This window comes from Achroia grisella, unplaced genomic scaffold (assembly GCF_030625045.1).
Source record: "Achroia grisella isolate CSIRO2021 unplaced genomic scaffold, CSIRO_AGI_Agris_v1 utg359, whole genome shotgun sequence".
NCBI lineage: Eukaryota > Metazoa > Arthropoda > Insecta > Lepidoptera > Pyralidae > Achroia > Achroia grisella.
This window is the reverse complement of record NW_026712817.1, coordinates 224,124-237,129: the sequence shown is the minus strand read 5'-3', so window position 1 is coordinate 237,129 and position 13,006 is coordinate 224,124. Positions and strand designations below refer to the sequence as shown.

Below are 13,006 nucleotides of genomic sequence, written 5' to 3'. Positions count from 1 at the left end.
TACATTCCTACCAATGAGATCACTATGTTCCAAAACTTGCAATCCCCTCCCCCCAAAATATTATTATAAAATATTTGAAACTATCAAGAAAACTCAAGAAATTAATACTTAGTCAGTTCTGAATAGCATAGTGAAGAATACATGAGTATACACAGCAGATATAAAATAAATGCAAAAGAAGGTAGATTTGGTGAAATTAATGTGCCCACCTACTTAACAAGAAATTGATTGATACCGTAATGGATACGTAAGTAAAACACGCAATAATGAATATTCTGATATACAAATCATAAATTCTCAGTAGAAATTAATAGTGCAGAACGAATTGTAGAAAATAAATGTAATATAGGTAGTAGACACTTACATGTTCTGCTAAGTGAATCACTATTAGACATCCTAATAAGGGCAGAAATGTCTTCAAAAACCTCTCACAAACACGAGCCATCGTTGCACAGTGTTCACAATTCAACTATATCGATTATAAGCTTTTGTCATATCATAATTACACATAAAAAGAAGTTCTTTGTATAATTTTCAGTGGAAATATTTACGACGCACTTTCATGCACTACTCGGTCACAAATCACACTCGATCGTTGCGGATGTAGAATAAAGTATATATAATGACATGAGTGACATTGACAATTTGATAAAGACTAGCCTACACTGTATGATGATTAAAAAAAAAAATTGAGCAAGTAATCACTATGCTTACGAAACGAGTGTTACTCATAATATATGTACTAGCTGCCGCGTAAATAATGAAAAAATATTTAACTCAATTAACACAATATAAGTCAAATAAATAAGTTTCATCGTTTTAGCTTCAAAAATGATAAAAAGTAAAAATAAATATTTAATCAATAGGCTAAAAAATAAATTTCAAACTTCTAGCTTTAAATATGACGATACATCTATGTATATAACCTTGGATCTACCCTTTCAATCCTCTTGCAACCCTTTTTCACATTAAAAAGTAACCTATGTCCTTTCTCAGGATCTAGTCTATCTATGTCTGTTTCAAATTTCAATTTAAATCGGTTCAGTATTTTTGGCGTGTAAGCGAGACAAACAGATAAAGTTACTTTCACATTTATAATATCACTAAGGTATTTAATAAACTAACCCTAAAAAGACAAAGAAAAAAGTTTAATCGTTCTAGCTTCCACAACCACACAAACAGCAAATTTCCACAATAACTTTCATTCTCTATTTTATTTTACTACCCCCCCTCCCCCTAAGAGTAGACATTGTACAAACATTGAATATCATATTTATTGATATTTAAACAACAGCCTAAAAATGAGTCTCAAACTTCTAGTTTTAAAAAATGACGATTCTTCCATACAGCCTACCATTGCAACCCCCTTACAATCCTTTTTTCACATTCAAAAGTACCCTATATTCTTTGTCCGGGTGTAAACTAACTGTGTACCAAATTTCATTTAAATTTTTATTTTGTTTTGGAGCGTAAGACTGACAGAAAGACAAACAGAGTTACTTTCACAGTTATAACATTAGTGGGGTTTTTAAAAATCTACCCCAAAAGAACCAATGAAAATAGTTTCATCGTTCTAGTTTCAAAAATTACGAATTTACATAATAACTATCATCCCCTACTTTATTTTAAAAAACAAACAATGAATGTCATATTTATTTATATTTAATCAACAGCCTCAAAAATAAGTTTCAAGCTTCTAGCTTCAAAAATGACGATTTTACATAAAAACTTGCATCTCCTATTTTATTTTACCCCCTTAAGGGTATTTGTTTTTACAAACAATGAATGTCATAAGTATTTATATTTAATCAACAGTCTCAACAATAAGATTCAAGTTTCTAGCTTCAAAAATGACGTTTTTACATAAAAACTTGCATCCCCTATTTTATTTTACCCCCTTGAGGGTAATTTTTTTACAAACTTTGAATGACATATTCATTTATATTTAATCAACAGTCTCACAAATAAGTTTCAAGCTTCTAGCTTCTAAAATGACGATTTTACATAAAAACTTGCATCCCCTATTTTATTTTACCCCTTAATGAATGTCAATGTATTTATATTTAATCAACAGTCTCAACAATAAGATTCAAGCTTCTAGCTTCAAAAATGACGTGTTTACATAAAAACTTTCATCCCCTACTTTATTTTACCCCCTTAAGGGTAATTTTTTACAAACAATGAATGTCATATTTATTTATATTTAATCAACAGCCTCAAAAATAAGTTTCAAGCTTCTAGCTTCAAAAATGACGATTTTACATAAAAACTTGCATCTCCTATTTTATTTTACCCCCTTAAGGGTATTTGTTTTTACAAACAATGAATGTCATAAGTATTTATATTTAATCAACAGTCTCAACAATAAGATTCAAGTTTCTAGCTTCAAAAATGACGTGTTTACATAAAAACTTGCATCCCCTATTTTATTTTACCCCCTTGAGGGTAATTTTTTTACAAACAAAGAATGTCATATGTATTTATATTTAATCAACAGCCTCAAAAATAAGTTTCAAGCTTCTAGCTTCTAAAATGACGATTTTACATAAAAACTTGCATCCCCTATTTTATTTTACCCCCTTAAGGGTATTTTTTTTACAAACAATGAATGTCAATGTATTTATATTTAATCAACAGTCTCAACAATAAGATTCAAGCTTCTAGCTTCAAAAATGACGTGTTTACATAAAAACTTGCATCCCCTATTTTATTTTACCCCCTTAAGGGTAATTTTTTTACAAACAATGAATGTCATATGTATTTATATTTAATCAACAGTCTCAACAATAAGTTTAAGCTTCTAGCTTCAAAAATGACGAATTTACATAAAAACTTGCATCCCCTATTTTATTTTACCCCCTTAAGGGTAATTTTTTACAAACATTGAATGTCATTTTTATTTATATTTAATCAACAGTCTCAAAAATAAGTTTCAAGCTTCTAGCTTCAAAAATGACGATTCTTCCATACAATCTTTCATCCCCTCTTTTAACCCCTTACAACCCTTTTTTCGCATTAAAAAGTAGCCTATGTCCGTTCTCAGGGTCTAGACTATCTGTATACCAAATTTCATTCAAATCGGTTTAGTAGTTTTGGCGTGAAAGCGAGACAGACAGACAGAGTTACTTTCACATTTATAATATTAGTTTTTGTCGCAGCACAAAAATATATTTTTATCGTTTCCATACAAATAATAATTTTGCAGTATTAATCTACAAACCAACATTTTGTTATTTACAATCAGCTAAATAATTTAAATAGTTCCATAATATATGGCACAATGAAAAGGTCATTTATTTTATAAAAGAGACAGTTTTTATTTTAGTGAAAAATAAGAAAATTCTATTTTGATACAACAACCATATATTTATTAATACCTATACTTTATTAATTTTGTGTTAATGCTTTTTAAATAAACACCCACACATTATTTCTGTATAACCTACAAAAATGGGTAAATAATTTAATTTCGGATAGTGCCACACCACAACATTCTTTAAAAAATGTAAATAATAATAAATGTCAAATGTTGTTTCCCTGTTCTGAACAACTTAAAAAAAAACTATTAAGTTTTCTTTTTAAGTTGTTCAGTACAATCACAATTTCTTCAAATTTTATTATTATTTAACATTGGATATTGACTTTAATTTTTGTAATTTATATTGTAAAACTTTAAGTTGGGCTATATCCAGAGCCGTAAAACAAATTGATAAAAAAAATCGCCAAATTTGTCTCGCAATCGGCCAATTTCAGGTTTAAAGAAAAAACACATACACACGATATACGATTTTATCATAAAAAAGTGTCAAAAACAATATTTTCACTAAACGTCAACGTCATGTTTCCGGCAAGATCTTTCGTTTTACATTATGTTATCTGTGGTTTTGTTCTCTGTGATGGATACCTTATTGGCGCAAACGCACGCGATGTGTTGATTGGTTGTTAGCTAGTGAAATGAAAAGATGGCGAATGGCGCAAACGCACGCGATGTGTTGATTGGTTAAAAATGAAAATAACGAATAAGGATTCAACCGCATAAAGATAACCTTGTATTTCCATTTTGAACCCCTTACAACCCTTTTTTCGCATTAAAAAGTAGCCTATGTCCATCCTCGGCGTCTAATATCTGCGTACTAAATTTCATTTAAATCGGTTCAGTAGTTTTGGCGTGAAAGCGAGACAGACAGACAGACAGACAGACAGACAGACAGAGTTACTTTCGCATTTATAATATTAGTAAGGATAGGGTTACAAATAACGTAGACAAACGATTGTGGTAAGAAATTATAAATAGTAAGTAGTTATGGTAGTAAAATCAGTTATAAATAGAGTTATTATTATTATTATTAAAATTTGTAGAATTTAATACCCTATGTCATATTCGCAGCTTATACAAATGTTGACTGAAGAAGTAATATGTTGACTGAAAAAATTAAATCAGTAATTCTATACTTCGAGGACCTTAACATGTTATGGATGACAGAATTTATAATTGATTCGATATCGATTTCACTATTATTACAAAATGTTAAAAAGACAATAATTACCAATATCAATATAACTGCAATAAGGCATAAGTATTAGCACGAAAGACTTTTAGCGTCTATATTGTTACCGCTATTATTTATGTTTATGTTGTGTTCTTGTAGCAGCAGCGGGAAAGAAGGAGGTGAAATGATGAGTCCAGATTGTTGTTATGTACATATTTATAATTACGAAATATTTACAATGAATATATAGGTATGTACAAGAAAGTGATTCGGTCTCGAATGACAAGCTTGTTATTCTATTCGTTTGTCGTAACTAGGCAACGGTGTTGCCGCGCGATAATAGTTAATTCGCCACAGACTTTTTGAGTAATTGTTACAACAATCATAAATAATTTTATGTTAAAAAATAATTTAACGTACGTATTACAACATCTAGTATGAATAAATTTTATCGTGTTTCTTATTGATTTAATAATCCCTTTTTCTTGGTCGAAAGAGTAATTTTTTTGGTTAATTAATCTCACATCGCCATCCCTTATAAGTATTTCTCTTTGAGCAACCGAAGCTTATCTTCTGCGACTGTTACCTCAGTCTTTCTGAGCTGTCACTGTCACTGTTACCTTGCAATAACGCACGGAGTACAGTTTAATTGAGAAGGATTGCAAGCAAAACAAATAATAAAAATAAATGCGGTAGTTGTAGTACTGTGATAATTGAGAAATTAGAATCTGATACATGTTTGGTTTAGGTTTCAGAATAAAGGCTTTCGACTACATATAAAATTATTGTGTTAAGAATCGTCAAGCCGCATCAATAATAAGTCATTATTTATTTTAGAATTTAAGTTGGAAATGTTATGAAAATGTCTAATTTTACATTCAACACATTAATTAAGGTTCTATTAATCTTAGGTATGTACATATAAACTCTCAAAAATATTTCTATAACCGGTAATATAGAAATAATATATAAATATATGTTTCAGGAGTTATTGCATATACAGAACAGTTCGATGTCGATGAAGATCATTTGGCTGACACGCCAAATCTCGACAGCGATGTTCCCAACGTTGACGAGTCAGAATCCTTACTATCCAACGTAGTTTCCGATGTTAACAAGACTTTAACAAACTTCTATAACCATGTAACATCTGCTAACGTCACAGCAGAGAATACCACTCAGTCAGCTAATGAAACAAAGAAGCTTGTGAAATGTAAAGATATTTATGAGTCCGACGACCATTTGGACCCCACTGTTGAAATTATAAATGGCACATATTTATCCAAGTTGTTACAAATAAAACCAGATATCACAAGTAGGGATATGGAGGCAGATTGTGTTTTGGTATTATTTTATGCAAGACCGTGTCCATTTAGCGCTCACGCGGCCCCACACTTCAATGCATTAGCCCGGTCTTACCCTAATGTTAGATTGGTTGCTTTAGATGCATTGAAGTACTACGGTATTAATGCACAGTATGGGATTGTTGGTGTGCCAACACTGAAAATGTTCCACAATGGACGCCCAGTTGGGAAATTCAATGGCACAGAGTATAACATACAGTCATTCAGCAAATTTGTGCATGCCATCACAGGGAAGCATCCACAAGGGTTACTCGTCACATCAAAGGACTTCCAAGGCCCAGTATCGAGTGTTGTTGAAAAGGATACAGACCACTTTTTGATATTATCTTGGTTGTTCATTATAGTATGTGGTTTGTATTACTTTATGCAATCAAAATGGTGGAGAATGATTGTGGAGATGGTGCAGAACAATTGGAGAGAGAGTGAAGCACAGCACGAACACAATGATTAGTCTAATGTCATTCAATATTATTTTTAGGTGCATGTTTTTGTTACATTTATTAAACAGTTATATTTATGACAAGGCTGTTATCATAATATTATTATAATTATATCCTTATTTCGCTGATCATTCTATTTACTGTGTAATTGCAAAATTGAAGTCACTGTTGAAGTACCTTAATTTTAAATTCCAAAGGCATATATGAGAAATATATGTGTGTTACATGCTTTTCAGTTACTATAGGAATAAATGTGACAATGTATTATAAAACAAGAGGTATTGCAAATTCAATAATACATATCATACATGCCATTTGCTTGTTGCAAGTTTTATGAAATATTATTTCCCCTATAGTTTCAAATTAGGTTGTCAGCTCCTCATTTCATCAAGTCAGACTGACTTTTAACAAATATATTACCACATTTTTACTGATGTAGATATTAGAGTTGTAAGTTATCCTGGCCAGGTTCATTTATTGGCTTTCCTGGTATTGGATAAATAATAAAATTCAGATGGGAAAAATGTTGAGTGTAAAATTTTAAGAGTGAACAATATGTATTGAATTTGTAATGGATGTAAAGTAGGATTTTTATTATTTATTTCTTTGTATATTATAAAATAGACAAATGATTTAATAACAACAATGTAAACAAGAATATATATATTTTTTTTATAAGAAATCCAATATACATATGTTAAGTATCCATTTCAATAATAACATTGCTTATATAAATAATATTTATATACATATATAGAATTACCCTATATCGGCAGTTTCATTTTAATTCAGCTGGCATTTCAGTGCCTTGTATAGCAGCTAATATATTCTTAGCTGTCAATTCACTCATTACGTTTCTAGCTTCAATAGAGGCACTTCCGATGTGTGGCAGTACAACACAGTTCTTCAACTTAAATAATGGACTGTCTAAAGGTAAAGGTTCAGGGGTAGTTACATCCAGTCCAGCTGCCCTTATCGTATTATTTTTTAGAGCTTCAATCAAAGCATTTTGATCAACTGTACCACCACGGCTGGTGTTTACAAATACAGCTGAATTCTTCATTTTCTCAAATGCTGATTTATTGAATATCTCTTTAGTTTCCGGGACTAATGCTGCACAACATATCACAAAGTCACTTTCAGCTAGTAGATCATCAAAATCAACTTTGATTGCATCGACTTCTTTGGCTTCTGATCTCACACTTCTATTCCAGTAAAGAATTCTAGATGTATTGAAAGCTTTCACTCTTCTTGCGACTGCTTGGCCGATTCTTCCGAAACCTACGATACCGACAGTGGCACCAGCCAAACCTGGCCCTGTCATCCATGTTGGTGCCCATGATACCCACCCACCGGTTCTTGCTTCGTGTTGAGCCTCCGGTAATCGGCGTGACGTTGATAGCAGAAGGGCCAACTGGAATGAGACATATGCATAGTATATAGTTTTATTTGTTATCAGAGAAAACTTTCACTAAATTAGCATTATTTTATTATGGCATAAATGTGATTTTTATTACAAAATTGAAAAAGTAATCTGATTGATTAGTCTTTAACTCAATTATTAAGAAATCAATTACTAGAATAAATACTTTATATGGCTTTGAAAAACATACAGTTGTAAAAATACAACTGTATTTTTTTCAAGCTTAGCAAGCAAATTTATTAAGGAATTTATTATTTTTATAGCAAATTTCAACTGGTAAACATATACAATATAGTAATTAATGCAATCATTATCATTTTAACCTATATTATCTCATATTTCCAAATATGGTTATAAGTTATAGTCTTCTTTTTTTCTTATTACTAATAAATACATTAATATTGTCTACTATCTGTTACCTTGTCTTCCTATGTACAAACTCTACTCTATTATTCCCTATCATTATGTCCATACTGACTACAATTTATCTTCACGTCAATTCTAAAGCAATTCTAGTTCAATTCTAAAGCAGCACTAGCAGACTCATACCAGATTAGCCTGGGCAGGGAGAGAAAAGACTAGGCACTGTTTATGCCAAGTTCATCATGTGGCAGAGGTGAATTCATGTGCATTGTGCCAAATATATATGTATAATCATATCAACTTACTGTAAGTTCAGCTGTAGCATCAGTTAGTACATCAGGTGTGTAACCAACTTTAATGCCTCTTTTCTTGCACTCTTGCACATCAATGTGGTCGTATCCGACAGAGATAGTCGCTACTACCTTCAGGTTGGGTCCTGCGGAGTCGAGGATATCTTTGTCAATTTTGTCAGTGAGGGAACAATAGATGCCAGCTGCACTTGATACTTGTTTGAGGAATTCTTCTCGTGGTACTGGTGATGGTTTAGGCCATGACCTTACATCACACCTGGCCAACAAAAACATGTATCAATTGTATTTACATATAATACTTATAGGTGGAGCGACAACATATGTAGGGTTGCAGGTGGTAACTGGATGAGATTGTGCCCAGTGGAGTGCATTTTGAGAGGTCTACGTCCAGCAGCAGACTGCATTGGGCTGATGTTGATATATTTTTTAATTTTAAATAAATAATTTATTTATTTTCATTCATAATATTAATTAATTTTGTTTTTTATTAGTTGGTTGTTGTATCAACATAAACTAGAAAACTTGTATTACTCTTTTTTTTTTAATCAGATGAGTTTCTTGCTCTTTCTTGTTAATTAAGTCTGTTCTACAGTGTATAACATGTATATCAACTTCTATAAATATTTATATTGTATTTTGTATGTTGTAACTATAATAATATACTTTCATAACTGTATATTCTAGTTGGGGGATTCAGAGGTGTGTGTCGAGGGAAAAATGCAATATGTGACATGACAAATAAACTTAAAAATATATTTTAATCCAGAGTTTGTTTTCAGGGATTCCATCACCAGAGAGGCAGTCAGTTGTAAATCAAATAATTGTATGACAAAACTTACTCTTTCTTTAGTAATTCGACGCCACATTTTGGCATATCGCTGCGAGTAATATAAACGACTGGTCTTCCTGAACTCATTTTTCTTGTTAAACTCCGGCTACAAATTAACCTCGATGACAATCGTACAATGCCTTTATAGACCATTAGAGAAACATAATAGGTATACTATACTAAATCAATTTCCTATTTATTTTTTGCAAATAAATACTAAGTAACTAGAAGGTCACTGTAATTATTTATCCGGCATGTATTTAGGCCGCGAATCCAATGCTTGTGAATTACTCTCGTCTTTGAAATACGAAGGTTTGGCTACGTAGATCGTGATGTGAAGTGCAGCCACTGTAGCCAAGATAACCTTGCCCTTTGTCGACTTTATGAATGATAGTGCGCTCATGTTACAACAAATCTAGTTGTTATCAATTACATAATACAATCCAATAATTTGGTGGTAGGATAGAAAATAAAGAATAAAGTTATACTGGTGTTTTTTCATAAATCTCGTGACATTAACAATAACAATTGTCCTCAACTGTCACTGTCATAAATTATCATTGTCAAACATGACTGTCAGTGGCAAGAGAATTATTAGTGTAATATACGATACAAAAATTATTTTAACCTTATTACAATACACCTAATGTTCTTTTTTGATTAAAAATGAATTATAGAAGAACATTATCTCTTGAGGTTTATTTATAAGGAACTCCGTCCCTTTCACACAGCCCAGTATGTTAATAATATTGCCATGGTACAAAAAACACCAGTGTCAATAAAAAATTACATAATTCCGTTTTAAATTTGATTTCTATGCGCATTTGTAACAAATTATAATTATACTTAAAGTATTAAATAAATTAAAATTTATTTGTTAGAAATTATCATGATTATTATTTCTAGTTTATGAGATATATATTATTAGTATTTTATTACACTCTGGTAGCTACTTTTATGCATAATCTCTTGCGAACTAGTTCCTTATTTTATTTTGTTCATTCTTGATTAGTCCGAGCAAGTTGCTTTTTTATCAATAGATATAGCTTCTATAGTGGGTATTGGTGTTTCAGACGTCCATAGGCTACGCGAACTAGTTCTAATTTCGTTCGCGAATTATACAAGGCTACCACTCATAATTAATTCAAATAGATTAAACAATGTATCTGTAACAAATAATAAAAAAAAAATTATGAACTTCATTTTCTAATGATCTTAATTTCTTTCTTTGTTATATTTAATAGGTCGTAACCGCTGTTGTAACTGAAATCGTTACATAAGTAGCGAATTTGATTTATGTGTCAGGACACACATAAATCAAATCCGCTACTTATAATTTGAATTTAATGAAAGATCCTATTGTCATATCATAAATTATCATTAATTTATTAATTGTGCCAGTAAATCTGTCTGTTTTATCTACATAGATTTATGTCTGCAGAATACCATAAAATTCTGAGGTGATTTTATCGAATTTTACGAAAACTTTTGTCATATTTTGAAAAGTTGAAACGTATTTTCTTTTCTTAGAGTTCAATGCGTGGGTTAATTTATGAAATATCCTATTCAAGTAATTCGTTATGTAAATACATTTATGAGGCAACGTCGATTTAAGGAGTTGTGGGTTCAAATATTCCTTGCCCGATTTTTCATAATTTTTTTCTTAACATCACATTATTCTCACCAACTTAATAGCTTTTTTTATAATGCATGATTGTGGATGGTATCTATACGCTGTCGGGGTACTGGACGAAGATAAAGTAAGTCCGGTCAATTAATTAATTTATAAATAGTGGTTTTTAGGGGGATCCGTATGGATATGGACATCGACCTTAAATGGCATTGATAGTCCCAGTTAATATAATTATTACTTTTACTATCGAGTCACTTATCACCCCAAAACATGTCTTCGGTGGGACCAAAGACATGATTTTCATTACGGAAATCTATTTCGCATAGATAATAGTAACAGTTATGCAACTAGCTTAATCCAGTATTGAATAATTTTAGCGTTTTATATATCTCCTATAAGTGGGGCATAACCAACCGTCTAACAAGTTTGCCGACGTAAACAAAGCAGTGAAACTTGGTAACCGGCAACCATAAGCCATAACCAGAACAATTCAGTTGGTTACCCATCGCCTCGTCGACAGGTTGGGTTGCTTTCGTTACTTTTTAATTTGATTTATATCGGACAAAGGCGCGTTTTGTGAAATGATCAATATCGCCGTGTTGTTTTAAATATCAATATACATTTTTGGATGCAGTGTTGTAAGGTAAGAGGTAATATTAAAATACTAATCACAACTTTAAATGAAAATACACATGTGATCTAAAAATGAAAACAATCGTGTAATCGTCAAAAATATAATTGTAAATAAAGAATATGCTGTCATTTTTCATTACTATTTATCAGTTCTTCTATTTTCACACTAGATCCTTTACGGAGTAGTCAGAGAGGTATAATATTTATATGCCTACCTTCCTTGACTTACAAAGGAGTAAAGCACATATAGTTTTTAGGACTGGGAACACATGAATTTAGAGACAAGGCTGTACATTCTTTTGGTGATTTATATTTACATTCATCGGGTTTTTCATCAATTTATTTGTTATTATTAATGATATTAAAAATGTGCGATCAATTACTACGTACAACCTACGTCATTGACCAAGTGTTACAGGAATTATTAATAACATCTAAATAATCATTGCTGTAATATAATTAACATATTATTGACGGCCTCGGTGGTGTAGCGGTTTACCACACAGCTTTCCTTCTGATGGTCGCGTGTTCGATTCCTCGCACGGTGCAAAAAATTGTATTCTAGAGTATGATAGTTGTTTGTTTGTATCGGTCTGGGTGTATTTTACGTAAGTGTCTAAGTATTTATATCAGTTGTCTAGTATCTATAACACTAGCTCTGCTTACTGTGGTACTAGATGGCGCTGTGTTAATTGTTCAGAGTTATTTATTTAATATTATAATCATGAAAGTTTGTAAGGATGGATGGTTGTTATAATGTTTAGTGGTTTTTGTGAGAAAGAGTAACAAACATTATAACTTCCATCCGTCGGATCCAAATGAATCTTAAATTTAGAACACAGATAAAAGATATAAGTATTTTTTATGCGTGAAAATGTTAACGATGTACCCGACTGCTGTAACGGTATACGCTGGCCGGCACCAGTGGAGGATGATAAAATGAGTCAGGTCATTTTACTTATCGCGATATTCACTCGGGCAGGGAAGTGAGCACGGGAGCAGCGGCAGAGTGTAAACACGAGTGGAAACACTTCCCATACCATTGGCGCTGCCCGGCGCTCCCTCGATTGTCGGTTTTTCGTGCGCGAGTCAAAGAACTGGCAGCACGAGTGGCAGCGTGTTTTTACATTCAGCCCTCTCGCTCAGTTGTCGCCCGGCAATATTTCCGGCAGCGCGAGTAGCAGGGGAAGCGTCTGAATGTAAACGTAGCATAAGAATTGAACACCAAGGTTGTATACCTGGGGGGATCGCGTGGAGATCTGACATGGTATATTGTTATGAATAGATTCACAAGTAACCATGACAAACAATTCCTTCATAGATTAACACATACTATATTTTTTATCTGCATTCCCACTCACAGAGTTTTAGGATATGGCTAGTATACTCAGTTGTATTGTGCTAGTGATTTTTACCTCTCTCCTTTCTCTTTTTCATTCTCATATAAATATTTCAGCCGCCAAGCTGATAAGCTGTGTTGCGGTTTAAAGGGTCAGATAAGATAGTGAAACGACAGAGTA

At 32.1% G+C, this 13,006-nt stretch overlaps 4 protein-coding genes across 7 annotated transcripts in view; 2 read left to right on the top strand and 2 right to left on the bottom strand.

The window, feature by feature from the left end:
• LOC131843983 (NPC intracellular cholesterol transporter 1) overlaps positions 1 to 595 on the bottom strand; it is a 61,807-nt gene extending 61,212 nt beyond the window's left edge. For all 4 annotated transcript variants that reach the window (XM_059192772.1, XM_059192771.1, XM_059192773.1 and 1 more), the window contains exon 1: positions 365 to 595. In XM_059192772.1, the coding sequence (XP_059048755.1) occupies positions 365 to 445 (81 nt within the window). In that variant the 5' untranslated portion in view covers positions 446 to 595. The remainder of the gene's footprint in view (positions 1 to 364) is intronic.
• A 4,757-nt stretch (positions 596 to 5,352) lies between these two features.
• LOC131843931 (thioredoxin domain-containing protein 15) lies at positions 5,353 to 6,471 on the top strand. Its single transcript, XM_059192717.1, has 2 exons — positions 5,353 to 5,401; positions 5,476 to 6,471. The coding sequence occupies exons 1-2, from the start codon at positions 5,353 to 5,355 to the stop codon at positions 6,303 to 6,305; spliced, it is 879 nt and encodes a 292-aa protein (XP_059048700.1). The 3' UTR covers positions 6,306 to 6,471.
• Positions 6,472 to 6,498: 27 nt separating this feature from the next.
• Positions 6,499 to 9,742, bottom strand: LOC131843915 (glyoxylate reductase/hydroxypyruvate reductase). The gene is made up of 3 exons (XM_059192698.1): positions 9,231 to 9,742; positions 8,386 to 8,647; positions 6,499 to 7,708 (listed from the first exon to the last, which is right to left on the bottom strand). Exons 1-3 carry the CDS (start codon positions 9,371 to 9,373, stop codon positions 7,073 to 7,075), a joined length of 1,041 nt encoding a protein of 346 aa, XP_059048681.1. The 5' UTR covers positions 9,374 to 9,742; the 3' UTR covers positions 6,499 to 7,072.
• A 1,591-nt stretch (positions 9,743 to 11,333) lies between these two features.
• Positions 11,334 to 13,006, top strand: part of LOC131843955 (SH2 domain-containing protein 4B-like) — a 73,075-nt gene continuing 71,402 nt past the window's right edge. Inside the window, exon 1 of the mRNA XM_059192740.1 lies at positions 11,334 to 11,496. The gene's annotated coding sequence lies outside the window, so the exon portion shown is untranslated. The remainder of the gene's footprint in view (positions 11,497 to 13,006) is intronic.

Coding starts and splice junctions, on each gene's coding strand:
- LOC131843931 (XM_059192717.1), top strand. CDS start 5,353: ATGTCTAATTTTACATTCAACACATTAATTAAGGTTCTATTAATCTTA. Junction 5,402..5,475: donor TAAGGTTCTATTAATCTTAG/GTATGTACATAT, acceptor TATATGTTTCAG/GAGTTATTGCATATACAGAA.
- LOC131843915 (XM_059192698.1), bottom strand. CDS start 9,373: ATGGTCTATAAAGGCATTGTACGATTGTCATCGAGGTTAATTTGTAGC. Junction 8,648..9,230: donor GTCGAATTACTAAAGAAAGA/GTAAGTTTTGTC, acceptor TTTGTTGGCCAG/GTGTGATGTAAGGTCATGGC. Junction 7,709..8,385: donor ATGCTACAGCTGAACTTACA/GTAAGTTGATAT, acceptor GTCTCATTCCAG/TTGGCCCTTCTGCTATCAAC.